General features: G+C 34.5%; 1 protein-coding gene across 1 annotated transcript in view; it reads left to right on the top strand.

The window, feature by feature from the left end:
- Positions 1 to 17,381, top strand: part of LOC117332753 (neurofibromin-like) — an 85,357-nt gene that overhangs the window by 26,010 nt on the left and 41,966 nt on the right. Inside the window, exons 26-30 of the mRNA XM_033891781.1 lie at positions 2,479 to 2,625; positions 6,526 to 6,642; positions 7,135 to 7,313; positions 7,884 to 8,095; positions 8,938 to 9,021. Of these exons, the coding sequence (XP_033747672.1) occupies positions 2,479 to 2,625; positions 6,526 to 6,642; positions 7,135 to 7,313; positions 7,884 to 8,095; positions 8,938 to 9,021 (739 nt within the window). The remainder of the gene's footprint in view (positions 1 to 2,478; positions 2,626 to 6,525; positions 6,643 to 7,134; positions 7,314 to 7,883; positions 8,096 to 8,937; positions 9,022 to 17,381) is intronic.

Here is a 17,381-nt window from a genome sequence, read left to right as displayed (position 1 = left end):
TATAAGATATTTTTGTACCTAGCTGACACAGATATATCCAATCATCATTTATTTATCAGCTGCCATTTTTTAAACTAAATTGTCCTTTCAATATTACGATCATGTTACATTCATGCAAGTTTTGATGAGAATGTAGCAACAGTAGATAGAAAATATATACAGTTTCTTGAAATCTTAGGTTTGCAATTTTTGTCTACATTAATTGATAGTTAAGGAAAATGAAAATCAAGTAAGTTACAAATAAAATTTCAGGAAATTAATACATAAATTTGGGGGAAAACAATCTCTCATTTATTTGTGAAATTAACCCAGTGGAAAAGTCCTGTAATACAAAATCAAAGTTTTATCTGTATGGAAATAAGCATGAGTATAGAGTATGCTTATTGTATCTCATTGTATATGGGAATTGTTTTCACCTAAAGGTAACATCTGATCCAGTAAACCGTTATATATCGAATAAAAGACCATAACATTGCCATACACCTGAGATGATATTGATATGAGATCCACTGGCTAATACTAGAGCTTTTCATCTGTATTTGGTGTTCTTAAGTGTTACATGTTATTCTGTGTGGCTTCATTTTCAGCTTTTTATGATTTTATTGCGTTGTTAGTTGGCAAAATATTGTTTTCATTGTTTTGCTTTGGGGTTCTTTGCCTAATAATCATTTGATGAGCTGATCAATACCTGTCTGTTTAAGACAGCATTTTAAGACACCTGCAGTATTATTTTTTTCTGTTGTATTTTACAAAAGATTTTTTTTTTTAAATTATGTAATTGTATTTGAGGTATAGTTTACTGAAGTTTTTTTTTCAATTTTGTGACTAACTGTGGTTATGTTCGTAATCTGAAAGTTTATATAAATTATGATAATGAGATATTAGTAAAAAGGGAGGGAACGCTATTATAGATAAAAAAAATAAGCTATTCATTAGTATGCAGAGTTCAAAATTTAGTGATTTAGTATTATAAAGATTTCAAAATTGGGGAACTTAGTATTATAGAAAGTTCAAAATTTGGGAAATCAGCTTTATAAAATTCGAAATTGGGGGACTTGGGGGGGATGGACTTGATATTATAAAGAGTTTAAAATTAGAGGGCTTAGTATTATAAAGATCAGGGTTGCCAACCTGTAAGTAGCCCAATGTGGGAGATCTCCCACATTGGGCTCTTCCAATGTGTGAGACTTTTTTCACGCCGTCACGGTGTCACAGCGTTTTATTAAATGATTTAATGTTGTAGAAAAAACATGAGACATTAACAGATATTTAAGCCATTTATTTAATATATCTTCTTGCTTTGAAATCTCCTCCTCTGGAGCAAGCTGGTGGTCAATAATTTCCTCCTCAAGTGAATCCTTCTCCTCATCCTTGGTGACATTACATGTAATCTAGCTGCCAGTTATAGAACTAAAAGAACCAAATAAGTTTCCAATAGTTTTTGTACGTTGATTATTAATAGTTTTATTCAATAGTTTAGGATTAAGATTATAAAATGTTTTGAAGCAATGGAAAACTGTTCTATTTATATTATGTAGGCGTTTGAGATTTTTAGATTTAATTTCTTGTAGATAAAGTATATAGCTCTATGACTAGGTACCAAAAAAGCCATGTCAAGAAGGATCATGCAGGGGGAATTGTTTTGTCCGTCACTGCCATATAGAATTTCCCGACTGTCCTGCTAAAGCAAAAATAAAATGTGATTACTTATGAATTATCTGTCAAGAGTTTAATATCTAGCTGGGGAAAAACCAACTTGATGTCACCTGACAAAATGTGGCGTTTAATATCATGTTCTGCGCTTGATCTGATCGAAAAGTTAGTTTAAACAACTTGCAATAGGCATGCTCATTTCCGAAAAACACTTTTAGAAATCCAATCGTGATTTTTTTCCCCCCATGGCGATACATGAACTTGGCGAGCATAGTGGATCAGATAGCGATCTTTTCCTTTTAGGCGACGGCATATTTCACGAAATATCAAAGGGATTGTTCAGATATCAACTGAGAATGTGAATATTACTCACCATTTTTGTAGGCATAAGCTTAGTTATCGCTTTCAGAAGTCGGCTCTCCGAACGTGCTTCTGTCGCTACAAACCGGATGTGAAGCGCGACGCTTGGTGTAATATTTACAAAAGCTGTAAGAGTTATTCCCCTTTGAACAGTCCCAAGCTAAATTCGCTGATTTCATGGCTTCGCGTGAGGCGACTTGAGAAAACTTTATCAATATGCGAGATTTGTACCTCACGTTACGTGAGGATTGCTTCAACGTGAGAAGGGACATTTTAGGGAAGTTTTTACGTGAGTTTTTTGTCTCACGTGAGTGAGTTGGCAACCCTGAAAGATCTCAAAATCAAAAAGCTAGAATTTGAAGTTTAGGGGATTAAGTTTTAATAATAAGAGTTGTTAATTAAGAATTTGATATTGGGGTGAACAATGAGGGACAATATGTAAGGGATTTTGCATTTTGTTTAAAGGAAACACGAAAAGAATATCTCTGTGCGATCGTCGGGATTACAGCGTTATATACACCCCACCCAGTCCTCCTCATCGAGTCAGTGCTCTGCTAAGGCACTGTCAGTGCCAAGCCCTACTCCACTATTTCTCCAAACCCAGCCCGTCGTGTGAGTATACCCCCGGCCTGTCTGCCCCAGCCCCTCTCATATACTCTGGGGGTTCGTAGGTTGCTTCTCATCATATAATGTAAATGCTGCACGGTCTCTCGGCTTCACCTGTCATTATTGGAATGTGTATTTGTCTTCTGGTACTGAAAATATCAAACTGCCCATCTGGAATTGCCTAAGTGCAGTGAAAGAATACAAAACTGCTTGCATTTCGTCCACTAAATTAAGTTTTTTTTTCAGTTTCACTAAATTGGTCTTTTGAAAAGAAGTTGAAGTAAACTCATAATATTTCTCAGTTATACTAAAGTGGTCTTTTGAGAAGAAGTTGAAATAACTCAAAATACTTGCAAAAATTTTGCACTTTTATGTAAAACCATTTTTGAGTGCATGTAACACCATTTTGTATGGTACAGTTTGTATTTGTACAGCAATTGATGTAAATGAGCGTTTGCAAGCTCAAAATCTGGCAGTATTTTGACTGGAGAAGCTTAGAGACCTTGTACTGTCTCACTAATGCTCACTTCATCTGTCATTGTCTACGATCTGCTTATTTCTCAAGCTCACTCAACTTACTCTGAAGCTCACTCAACATTTGTTACTAAAATCACTCAACATTGTGTATCTAAAGCTTACGCAACATCTTTTGACAAGTTCATTCAACATCTTGCAACTCTGACCCAATCAACATTTTGTAACTCAGCTCAGTGAACATCCAGTAACTTAGCTAACTCAATATTTTGTAACTCAGACTCAACTGATATCAACTAGCTCCGCTCACTCAACATCCAGTAACTCAGCTCACTCAACATCCAGTAACTTAGCTAACTCAATATTTTGTAACTCAGGCTCAATTGATATCAAATAGCTCCGCTCACTCAACATTTTTTAACTCAGACTCAACTGATATCAAATAGCTCAGCTCACTCAACATCCAGTAACTCAGGCTCAACTGATATCAAATAGCTCAGCTCAATCAACATCCAGTAACTCAGCTCAATCAACATCCAGTAACTCAGCTCACTCAACATCCAGTAACTCAGCTCACTCAATATTTTGTAACTCAGGCTCAACTGATATCAAATAGCTCCGCTCACTCAACATCCAGTAACTCAGCTCACTCAACATTTTATTACTCACCTTAATCAACATTTGTAACTCAGCTCACTCAACATTTTTTTACTGAGCTCACTTTACATCTGATATTGTAACTCAACTAACTCAACATCATGTATCTTACATAACATTTTGTTATTTATAAACTTGACATTCCATGGTCTAAAATCATGACACATTTTGTAACATAAGGTCTTGTAACTACTGGTCATTTAAGGTATCATTAATCAATGTCATTCAAACACTTCATAGACCTGATCACTGAACACTCAATGTTACTTTGATAAGCACCTGTTAACTAAATGTCACTCAAACATGCATTCAAACATCCATGATTTGTAATCTCCTTGCTTCATGGGCAACTCATTGCTATATCAAATACATGTTAATCAACATCTCCAAACTCATGTCCATTGAAAACAAAGGTCACAATCACTTCAAACAATATTTCATAGAGCTTCAGATTTAAATCACCAGTTTACATAAAGAAGAAAGAACATCTCAAATTCACAGAACAAGACATTTATCAATCACTGCATTTGCCATCATGCTGATTTTCATTAATACAATCATGCTTCAATTTATCTGAACCACTAACAAATTAACAACCCGTATGTAATGAAGTAACATCTAGGATAAGCAATCATATGTACAATAGCCAATCACTAACAGTGTAACATGTAGAATTAGGGATAGCCAATCAGTCACTATGTAACATGTAGCTATAGGATTATGGATAGCCAATCACTAACTGTATAACTTAGGTTTATGGATAGCCAATCACTAACAGTGTAACATGTAGGATAGCCAATGGAAAACAGTGTGAAATGAGGGATCTTCATGTAAAACTGGTTTATTGCAGCTTGTGTTTATGATATATGTATGTCATAGAAATTCTGTTATTCAAATCCTTTTTCAAATCCTTTTTCAAGGTAACAAAATTGGCATATATTTATTTTTGAATACAAGTAGACTTATACCAGTTTTATTAAACATTAAAAATAAAGAAAATTGGAACGAAATCATCAAAATACTTCTTAACAAGTTTGATTTGTTCTCAATTTTTAATCTTCAATGAATATGAAATGAAACCTTTGAAAATTTCTTTTTAAGCATAGCATTGCAGTCGTGCCCAACCAACTAGATTTTGTTTATCCATGATCATTTTCCTTGGCTATTCTTGTCCATTTACTATATGTCAAACTGATTCTAACCATACACAAGCTTTTATTGTTTTCAAATCTACGTTTCTTTTACCATTTAATCTCAGATAATTTTACATATATCTAATTAATTTATTAGCTGCATTGTCAATCAAGGTTGTAAAAACTTTGAACAATCAAACATCAGTCAATTCCCTACATCCTTGTCTCCTGATAAAATCCAACGATCTTTTTCCCTATTGGGTGTGTCACATGTCAATTGAGACATGATTGACCTTGAACTTGGGTTGAATTGCTCTGAATTGCTCTTCTACCACTAGCCTGCACCTGCAAATATATGGCCAAGTTACACAAAGCAAGGTCTTCATGGACAAACATCTTTATTTTTTCTGTAAAACTTTAAATCATTTATGCACAGAAGATATACATCTTGATCAATTTCTTTTCTTATTTTTTAAAAGATATAACTGTCAAAATGTACTCTGCAGAAACAATTTATAAATCACAAAAAAAAAAATGACCAAAAAAAATCATTATTTAAACATGATTTGGTGATACTTTTGCCAGAGGATCAGAGCCTATCATAAAACATTTCATTTCAGTAAAAGTTCTACAATAAGAACTTATCATATTTATCTGACAATCAGCCTATGCCTGGACATAAACCCACCCATTTCTTTTGCATTTTAATAGAAAAATCATAAGAAACAGTAATTCATTGTCCTTAATGATAAGCCCATATCTATTTGGAGTCTATAAGCTTATGTTTTGGGCTCTTCGACTTATTTTAGAATAAGTATGATGGTAGGCTTACTTTAAAGTTGTAACCTTGCAATAAAAAAGGGGGGAAAAGTCAGCAATTTTCATTGAAAATTTTCCTAACTTGAGATGACCTTGTTTTGGAGAACTATGGCTTGCTGCATGGCATTAGAATATAGTGCTTTGTTTATTTAGTTCAGCCTTGGCCTCAGTGTGTAAGCGCCTGAAATTGCATGTGTTTTTATGTATTTAGTTAATTACTTGAGACTACTAAAAACAATTGCATGATCTACAACTGTTATATTTAGAATCTATAGACAATGATTTCTGATGATTTTTTTTAATGCATTTTGTCATTATAGAATTCAAATGAAATAATTTAATGTAGCAATTTTTTTTTGTATTCTCGTGCAGTCTTAAAGTTAATAAAGTTTACTGTAACATAACTGATTTGGTAGGTAGTGTATTGTGTTATGATTAAAGTCTATCCTGACTTGAAACTATTTATTACCTGTAGTAAATTTTATGAAGAAAAAAAAAAAAGTATTTGATAGACTAAAGTGGTGATCTGGAAGAAAAGCTTCAAATTTTCAAACCAAATTGTACACCTGTGTTCTCTAGAGTGAAACTTACCTGTACAATATATTCACCTACAGTGTACTGTAACTGTAATGTTATATACATACAGCGGTATTGTTGAGAGTCACTCTTACCTGTACAATACATGTATTTACTTGTACCTAAACAGTAAATTTAATTGTACACCTGTGCAATGGAGAGTATAGCTCTTACCTGTAAATATTACAATTGAAGCATTACCTGTACACCTGTATTCTTGAGAATGATTTTTACCTGTGTCTGACAGAGACCTTGACCAGGCTAGCATGGAAGCTGTAGCGGCCTTGCTGGCCGGACTGCCCCTCCAACCGGAGGAGAGTGACCGTGGTGATCTAATGGAGGCCAAATCTCAACTGTTTCTTAAGTAGGTATCCTGTCTCTGATGTAAATACTCGGTGAATTAGAAGAGTTGCTCGACTTGAACATGTATACACTTGTATATACTTTTTGTACATAAGGCAGACTGACTTGCATCAATCGAGTCCAAGTCAGATTGTCAGTCAGTCTAGCTTCTCCAATATACAAATTATGCAGAAGTCTTAATAACATACTATTTGTATTGATTTATGAGCTAGAGTTTGATTCATGAAATTAAATTTAACTCTTTAACTTGATTCATGAATTTGGATTTGATTCATGAAACTGAATTTGATTTATGAAACTGAATTTCATTCTTGAATTTGATTCATGAATCGGAATTGGATTCATAAATTGGATTCATAAAATCAAGCTTGATTCAAAACGTTTGAATTTGATACCTTACTTTGAAGTGGCCTAGCTAGCCTCATGTCTTTAGATTTGATGTCTGACTTTGAAGTTTATTCATGACATTGAATTTCGGTCGGTATGTTTTCAGGTACCTAACCTTGTTCATGAACCTGCTGAACGACTGTTCAGAGGAAGAACAAGATACAGCCATGGACCCAAACAGGAAACGTAGTACATCAAACCTGAGTGCACTTCGGAACTGTACTGTACAGGCCATGTCCAACCTTCTAAATGCCAACATTGACAGTGGCTTAATGCATTCCATAGGTAAATGGTTTTGTATATCATATATCTTAATTATTCATAAATTGACAATGGGAGTAGAGTCATCTGTGGTTTTAGTGCTAATGAGAAGTATTCGGAAAATTTTCCAAAAATATCAGATGTTGGATATTTGCTTTTATAACTTATGTTGCTATATGCCATTGAATAATATGTGTTACTTTAGGGCCTTTCACTTACCCGACACTTGGCATCACTTTGAAGTCCTAGAAGGATGAAACAGCTGTATAATGAAATTTAGCATCACTTTGAAGTCATAGAAGGATGAAACAGCTGTATAATGAAATTTAATACATTTCCAGCTCTTATCTAACTAGGAGTGAGTGTTGAGGTAGTCACCAACTACTACAAGGAGACCTTGTCTCAAAATGGCCCTGGATGTTCATGGGGTGATAAACCCAGCAAACAAACAACTCTAAACAATTTGTATTGAAAGCCACTATTTTCCTGTTTATTTTGCACAATCCTTTCTAACTGACAGAATATAATTATTATATTAGACAATTTTCTGTCTAAAGTATAAATGTTTAACATTTGCATGTTATCCATTCACAGCCCTCGGCTACCACAAGGACCCCCAGACTAGAGCAGCTTTCATGGAGGTGCTTACAAAAATCCTCCAACAGGGCACAGAGTTTGAGACACTGGCTGAAACAGCCCTTGCTGATCGCTTTGAGCGACTGGTGGAATTGGTCACCATGATTGGAGACAAGGGAGAACTGCCAATCGCCATGGCACTTGCCACTGTAGTACCTACGCAACAAATGGTGAGTCTAACTTAATCAGCCAATCATTTGTCTGAGTAAAGGTCAAAGTTCAAAGTCATTTACGTAAAGTCACTTAATGAATTTAGGTCTGGAGCAGGTCAAATTTTAATGGGGTTAATTGGCATTACTGACATAACTGTCACTTAACGGATAGTTATTCTGAATAGGGCAAAGATCATGGGGTCAGTGTGCATTATCAACAAGACAGCCACTCAACAATGTTTTAATTATAAACAGAACATTTACTCAACAGAGAGTCAAAGTAGAGGTAAAAGGTCATGGGATCAGTGTGATTTTTTAAAACAATACTCTACGTAGGTCAAAGGTTGAGAGGTGATCAGGGGCACTATTCTTTGTATTTGTTGGTTAATCCTGAACTTTACGACATTGCAGAACACATACAGTGAGAAATACACATCTTTGTTTTGATTGTGGGGAAAGAGAGCCAAGATGGCCTATAGCCATCATCTATATGTCTGTAAATGCTTCCTTTTAAAGCTTACTCCTCCTGAACTGCTGAGTGTATTTCAACCGTATTTAGTGTAAACCATCACTTGTGATCAAGTTATTATTTACGTGGCCTCTTGTTGTTTTATGTTTCTGATATTAAAAGCTGAATGATGAAGTAGCTTGGTTAATGTTTCTTCATTCTTTCTCAGTTCATTACTAAAACAATTAAACAATAGGATAAAAACTAAAATAGCATAAGTAGATTGTACTGTATTTTGTGGAAATGTGAAATGAGAAATGTGACTTTGAAATGAGAATTGAGAAATGTGAAATGATGGCTTGATAATCATTTACACAACTTAAAGTGATTCACCAATGTTTCTGGGTTTCAGGACGAACTGGCTCGTGTGTTTGTGAACCTGTTTGATGCGAAACATCTGCTGTACCAGTTACTTTGGAATATGTTTTCCAAGGAAGTACGTACATAGCTTTGTCTGCATGTGTTTAGACCTTTCACTGCATGTCATGGCTCCTTGTTCTGCACATTCTCAATTTCATACACTTACAACTTGTTTTGTTCTAGCTCAGACACCTGAACCATTTCTAAAACATAATATTATTTCAAAGAAGGGTCTTGTTGATTATAAATTTAATGTTTTGGACTTTTGGAGACCAAATTAGTTTAGGCCATTAATATTTTCAAATATAACTGCATTTTAATGACACTGCCTATTAAAATTTCAGTCTGTAGTATTAAATAAACTTTCTTAAGTAGGTGCTTGCTGTACTAATACTTTGATTCAGCAGATAAATACAGCAACTTTTACCCATTTGATGTCTTGGAATACCACTCTTATGGTCAAACCTGATCAGGGTCTCAGTAATGTTTTGATCACTCAGACTCACACCTGATCAGGGTCTCAGTAATGTTTTGATCACTCTTAGCCTCACACCTGATCAAGGCCTCTGTATAAGGTCACTATCACGATCAAATCTGATAAGGCTGTCTGTAATGACATTCTTAGCCTCACATTAACCAAGTCCTTTGTACAGTATATATTTAGGTCACTTTCATGGTCAAACCTGATCAAGGTCTCTGTAATATTTGGGTTATTCCCAGAGGTCACACGATCAAGGTCTCTGTAATGTTTCAATTTATCACCAGGCTCACACTGATTCAGGTTATCCTAAATACATTTAGATCACTCTCAACTCACACTTGATCAATGTCTGTAATGTTCAGAACACTCCACAGATTCAAAGCCGATCAATTCCTTTAAAGCAAGGTCTCCAAAATGTTTAAATCGCTCTCAGAGGCCTACTCGATTTGCACTCTTCTCCTTCTAGGATATATCTTCCGGTCACTCGATTTGTAGCTCTTCTGCTTCTGGAATATCTTCTAACTCTTCCATCTCGAAGCTGGAAGATTTATCTTCCAAGATGGCGGTGACCATGTTTCAGTGTGCGAGTGATGAGTTTCACTAGAGAAGGATTTATGACACATACATGCACATGTTTGTGTCATAGTGTTTGAGAAAACTTAAAAACTTGTTTGTTTTGGGTTATGTTCTTCCCGGTTTACTCAATTTACATATTACGAAATGCGATCTTCTGAGAAGGCTTCTCTTCCAAGAAGAGTGCAAATCGAGTTGGGCTCAGGTCACACTTGATCAAGGTCTCCCTAATGTTTAGATCACTCTCAAGGTCACACCATGTCCTGGAGCCTGGTAATTGCATGTTTGGAACATATGAAGTCATCACTTGTATTTAGTACATGTAACAGTTTTATCTGATGAAGTTGCATTGATGTAGGTATTAACCATGACCCAGTCATTTTGCTTTGCAATAATTCAATAAGTATGCTAGTAAGTTGAAAAGAGTACCTACATTGGCTGGATCTTGTTATGTACATTTTGATTGGATGGATCATCTCATGTTACATTAATTTTGATTGGCAGAATGACATTTGCATTAGTTCTACTGCATACGCATGTCAGAAACAATTGGAAAGTTTTTTGTTTTGTTTTGTTTGAAAGAATTAAGTCCAAATCAAAGGGCATCAGGGGTCTAAGCTTTCTCTTTGTACTACCAAGGAGGATGTTCCAATTGTGTGACTAATAACCAAATGGGTTTGGACTCGGAATTCCTGAATAAACAAGTTGATCAAATATATTAAGTTATTATTAGCTATTTCAATTTGAATAATAAATATTTGATGAAACATTTTAATTCAAAGTTATCAAGAAATACACATACCATATCTGATTTTAATATTATGAGGACATCATTATCATGCAACTGTACATTTTTTTACCTCTTTTTAAAACCCATTTTATGGGAGAGGTATGTTCCTGTAAGTAGATCTCTGCAGTTTATTAGCCTAAGGCAAACAAAATCCTTTGGACATTTTGTTTTACATCTCTGGACATTCACACTGTTTTGTGAGTTATTGTTTGCATGATAGATATTTTTCAATCATTGCAAAAACAAGATCAAGGGGAAATCACTCCTGGCAATATATGTTTTTCAATCATTGCAAATACAAGGCCAAAGGGAGATCACTCCAGGCATTAGAAAATAATGGTGGGGATGGAGTATTAATAAAGATTTTAGATTCAATTTATTTGTGCTATGATTACAATAATGGCCATCCTACAAGGCTGAGCTTGCCTAAATGTATAGTAAAGATAACTGCAGAATTTTTTTATTTTTTTTTTTGTAAATAGTTGAAAACAAAGGTTTGCATATACAAATGGACTTTATTTTAACCATTTGATTAAACCTATCCATTTTTAAAACTCTTTCGTGTCCTTTTCTTCAACCATCCATACATGTGATATTTCCTCACATTTTTAACATCAGACAGAATTGGGCCTTGAAAAAGAACTGGAAATATACAGTAGAAATTAAAAGGTATAAATAACAAAAATGTGTTAGTTATATTAAATTATTGAAGCTGCTGCAAAAAATCCATATTTGATGTTTCACCAACATAGGAGATATATACAAATATCTTCTAGAGGAAAAGAAATACCCCTTGTCAATATTGAAACATCATGGATGTTAGTTAATTATAAGGTCACATTTACATAAGATTTTGTATATATTAGAGTGTTGACTTTAAAAATGGGAAATATCTGAAAATTACATTAAACATAAAAACATGAAAAAACTTATTCATTTTTTTTTTATCATTTTTAGAACGTTGTTGTGTTCATATATCCATACAAAATTGATATTGTAAATAGCTTGAAATGTTATTGTGGAATGGTGAGGAGCCAAGTTACTATCAGAATTGGCGGGTATGTTGACTTGAACCTCCCATATTTCAGGGACAAATCTCCCTCATTTGTGAGCAGGACATATCACATGTACCGGTATGTAAAAAGTCATTTGTTTTTCAAACCTTTGTTTTTTTTACCCATATCATTGTTATTTTTTATTATGTATGATTTTTTGTTTTTTTTTTGTTTTATTAAAATATCATCCCAATCATTTATTTGACATGAATGTTAGATTTAGACACTAGAACAGATTAGAATTGATATTTGCTTAATATATATTAATGAAGAGCTATATTATATACATACATGTGTAGTGGATATATTGTGCTTGTATTGTTTTGTTATAACCAAGCCATTATGTACAGGAAGGTATTTATCAAAACCTGGGGATTTTCTCTTCTGTTGACATCGTATTTATCATGTAATAAGCCCTTGACAATTGGGCAAAAAACTTACACATAAGATAGTGTGTGGTTACTTCAGAACAGTGAATGTTTGCATTTATGTTGAACTGCAATAGTCATGGGTTTATTGCCGGATATAAATATGATAAATGTTGATCTGTTGATATTATGACTGATGTACAGTACTGGGAGGGTGATTTGGTACTCAAACCCTGCGGGAGTGGAAAATTTGAAGCTCTGTCGCTCATAGCCGTGGGTTGTTTGCGGGGTGCTAGCAGCGAATTCGCAGGCAGTTTGCGGCGGATGAGCTCGATGGATCCGCCGTCACAGTTCTCCGATGACAGGCGACATGGATTAAGTTTGAGCAGTCTGTCCAGGCCAGTACCTGTATACGTAATTTTCTAGAAGCAGTCTTCAGTACAGCCTGTGTAAATATAACATGCGTCTGTGAATACCACTTTCGTTTTCAATCATTTATAGGTGATCTACGGTAAAATCATACTCGAAGGTTTGGGCATTTAGTGGTAAAATTTATGAATTTGTCATTACTGTAACACATCAAAGTTATCTGTATATTCTGTGTTGTTCAATCCATGTCGTAGCTGACAATGTGTCACTATCGGGGAAAACACTTTTACAGACCTCGATACAGATGGCACTGTGTACATATGTATGTGAACTCTGAGAGGCTTACATGAGGGTTCATTATAGATATAAATGAAAATATCTGAACGTTTATATCCTTTACATTAATTATATGAATGTGCAGTGACATCCGCAAACGATTAAAACTTTGAAGATGTCCTTTGTAAAAATCAACTAGACATGTCAATCACACCTGTGGCAACAAATCTGAGAGTATGTGAGTGGAACTATATAGTAGGCTGTGCCTGATTAGGGTGTGTCATCAGGTAAACTGTCAACCCCATTCGATGCAGGTATCCCAACAATCTATTGTCTAATTAATTGGCTGTAAAACAGTCTTACGCTAGGATTTATGAGAATGTTTCCCAAAACATAAGGGTATAATTTCACAATATTAAGTTTATATTTACATAAAAAAATATTTTTACTTCACGGAAGCTGTTATCCTGTGTATTTGTTATTACTTATTGAAATAATACACAAACACTAATTATCGAGATTTAAAATTTGTAATTTCATTTATATATTTCAACCAGGGACTCTAATATGTCCCTGTTTCAACGTGTATACTTTTAATAAACAAAAGTTTCTGCATTAAATTCATCATACATTCGTAAAGCGATTGTCATATATTTGATAAAATAATCTTACTGAATATCAAGCCAATGCATGTTTACATTTAAATTTCTATAACCAGTTTTACATTGTATATACTATAATACATATTTATACCCCCGCAACGAAGTATACTGGAATCAGGTTGTCCGTCCGTCTGTCTGTAGACACATTTTGTCCAGACAACTCCTCCTAAACTGATGAGCCGATTCCAATGAAACTTCACACACATATTAATGATCATGTGTAGATGTGCATGCCACTTTCTTTTTCTCAAAATTATGGTTGCTATGGCAACTGGTCACTATAAACAGGTTTTCCGATAAGAACCATAACTTTAAGATTGTCCGGACAACTCCTCCTAAACCGAACTGCCGATTTCAATGAAACTTCACACAAATATAGAGGACCATGTGTAGATGTACATGCCACTTTCTTTTTCTCAAAATTATGGTTGCTATGGCAACTGGTCACTATAAACAGGTTTTCCGATAAGAACCATAATTTTAAGTTTGTCCGGACAAATCCTCCTAAACCGAAGGGCCGATTTCAATGAAACTTCACACAAATATAGAGGACCATGTGTAGATGTGCATGCCACTTTCTTTTTCTCAAAATTATGGTTGCTATGGCAACTGGTAACTATAAACAGGTTTTATGATAACAACCACAACTTTGTTTGTCCAGACAACTCTTCCTAAATCGAAGGGCCGATTTCAATGAAACTTCATACAAATATAGAGGACCATGTGTAGACGTGCATGCCACTTTCTTTTTCTCAAAATTATGGTTGCTATGGCAACTGGTCACTATAAACAGGTTTTATGATAACAACCACAACTTTGTTTGTCCAGACAACTCTTCCTAAATCGAAGGGCCGATTTCAATGAAACTTCATACAAATATAGAGGACCAGGTGTAGACGTGCATGCCACTTTCTTTTTCTCAAAATTATGGTTGCTATGGCAACTGGTCACTATAAACAGGTTTTCCGATAAGAACCACAACTTTAAGTTTGTCCGGACAACTCCTCCTAAACCGAAGGGCCAATTTCAATGAAACTTCACACAAATATAGATGACCATATGCAGATGTGTATCTTACTTTCTTTTCCTCAAATTTATGGTTGCTATGGCAACTGGTCACTATATTACTGGGTTATCTTAGTTAGCCTCTAATTAAGAGTTCCAATTCACCATTGACCCATGCAGATTGCGGGGGTATTAGTCAGCCAACCTGTTCTAATTTAGTTTACTTCATGGGTTGGCAGGCAATTAAGGCAAGTTACAACCATCAAACCAATACGTAAATATTAGAATTTATAGCAACAATAACATTGTGTACCTAAAACTGAAATATGTTTATGATTTAAGAAAATTTAACAAAGCCTTAACATCGCATACAGAAATTAAAGAAAAATGGCAGGTGTCATATACTAAAAATCCTACACGTAATATGAGATACAGGTAGTAAACATGGACCAACTATAGCCTTAAATCCTTCTGGACACTGCCCACAGGTAAAAAAAACTGTAGGGAGCCGATGGGGTCACTACGAAACAGGTATACTCTCTATTGTAATTGAAATCTGTGATTGGCAGGTGTTAACAGCCGGTGAAAACATTTCTATAACGGTAACTACACGACCGGTAATTGTCCTGTGTATAGAGAATTAATCTATATCGCTTTAACTAACTTCAATTATGATTAGATTATGCGATAGAGATTTTTTTCCTGAAAAAATGATAAACCATTTATAGCTCATTAATAAGTATGACCGTTTAATAGATAATTTAGTTTAGTTTCATTTGGGTTTGAACAGTAATCATTTGGAATATATGATTTCCTAGCAAATTTTCAATTATTGTGGTAAAAAAAATCAAGATAATGATTCATATATTGTACTCGTCTCCAACATTCTCTTAACACAAGGTAAATAATTTCTTCTTCTGGAACTCCTTTGTTACCTACCAGTTTCATTGGAAAATTTCAAATTACATGATGTATCATCAGCCTTCGTTGGACGTAAATAGACTGGTCTATAGATAGTGGAAGGAACGGGACGTGAAAGATTCCCATATTATGCTTATTATTAACTAAAATATGTTAAAATGTATTTTAAAGATTTTTTTATTACATACACATGCCAGATGAAAACAATGTCTTGTTTTTCCAATAATAAAGGGAGAACATTGGACAACACATACATGTCATTCTGTGGTATATATATCTTAAACAATATTTTATTTGACAATTTCCATTTAACAATATATATACAACATATAAACAAGACAGTGTTGCTAGTTAAATACTTCAGAAATCTGTGATGACTAGATTGTGCAAAATTTTAAGGACTTTCAGCTGACGAGGCCGAGTACTCAAATCCGAGATCTTTCAAAATAACTAGCCCCTTATGTGGCCTCCCCGAATTCATGGCATCTGAGGTCATGCACAAAGCGCCATATATAAACAGGTCAGCTAAATCATTTATCAACAGCAGCAATTGAGACGTTAAGCGAGTTTCGTTGACTCACTACACAGTTATCCATATGCTTTTTATTAAGTTAAACAAATAGTAATCATGAAGAACTGTATCACTTCGAATTTGTGTCATACGTTTGGAACAGTGAACACTTGCATGTAAGTCACAAAATCTACTGATTGTCTCGACTGCTTGCGGTCAAAACATCCCTCGACCGCCGCTCGTCGCTCCCGCAGGGTTTGAGTACCAAATCACCCTCCCAGTACTGTATAGTGTTTCATGACAACCATACTCTGTATTGACTACTTTGTGTTTTGTCAGATAGATTCTGTTGTCATGACAACTATTTTGATGTTGTATTGAGCAGATTTTGAATGCTGTTGTGTTCATGGATGACCAGTTGTATTGGTAATTACTGTATTGTGAGTGGATATACATTGTACTGTCTTACGAATTCTATTACCTAATTATTTGTCAGATAATTCACCTGATATAATTCTATTACCTAATTATTTGTCTGATAATTCACCTGATATAATTCTATTACCTAATTATTTGTCAGATAATTCACATGATATACAGTGAGTTGGCCTGTGTAAATTTTTTTGCAAAATTTTTTGCATTTGTCGTTAGTGTATTCTACAGTGGAGTGGGTTTTTTTTATTGGCTTTATAAACTGGTCAATATAGGCTGATGAAAAACCTAGAATTGCTAGGCTGGGTCCATAAAAACTCATTTAATATCAGATGTGATAAACTGTGCATATGCTATGGCTGTGACAACTATGTAAGGCAATACTGTTGCTCTCGATCATATGAAGCACTCCAAATTTACATTCAATCATCATCATATCTTAAAGAAAAATCAATGATCATGTATTAATCATGAATTTTTATTGTTTATTAATTAAGTCACACATAAGACAATTTTATCATATTTCAAGTCCACTGTAAATCTGTAAATTCATAACATGATCAGTCGTAGAAAAAAAGATCAATGAAAAAATCAAGATTAAAGATCGATCATAGAAATCATGATTGATCAATCGACCACTAGAAATCATGATCGATGATCAAATCATGATTGATGCTCGATCATAAAAAGTTATGATTGATGATTGATCATTGATTGCTATCAGTCATAGAAAATCGTTATTTATCAACTAATAATCATGACATGGTTGATTAGGGAAGTCCAGATGTCACTGCTGGGATTATTGTTGTTTTCTGTGCTGTGTTCGCATGACAACTGTTTCCTATTTCCCTTCGGAGACTTCCTGATCCTGTATCGTATGGAATCCAGACTACACAAAATGAGGCACCGAGCACCTATATATAGAATGGTGTTGTTGATGGAATGCCTGCCCATATTTGATGTGATGTAATGTAATGTGCAGGAGTGTGGTAT

Source organism: Pecten maximus, chromosome 8, assembly GCF_902652985.1.
Source record: "Pecten maximus chromosome 8, xPecMax1.1, whole genome shotgun sequence".
NCBI lineage: Eukaryota > Metazoa > Mollusca > Bivalvia > Pectinida > Pectinidae > Pecten > Pecten maximus.
The sequence above is the reverse complement of the archived record's forward strand: the minus strand, read 5'-3'. Positions and strand labels throughout refer to the sequence as shown.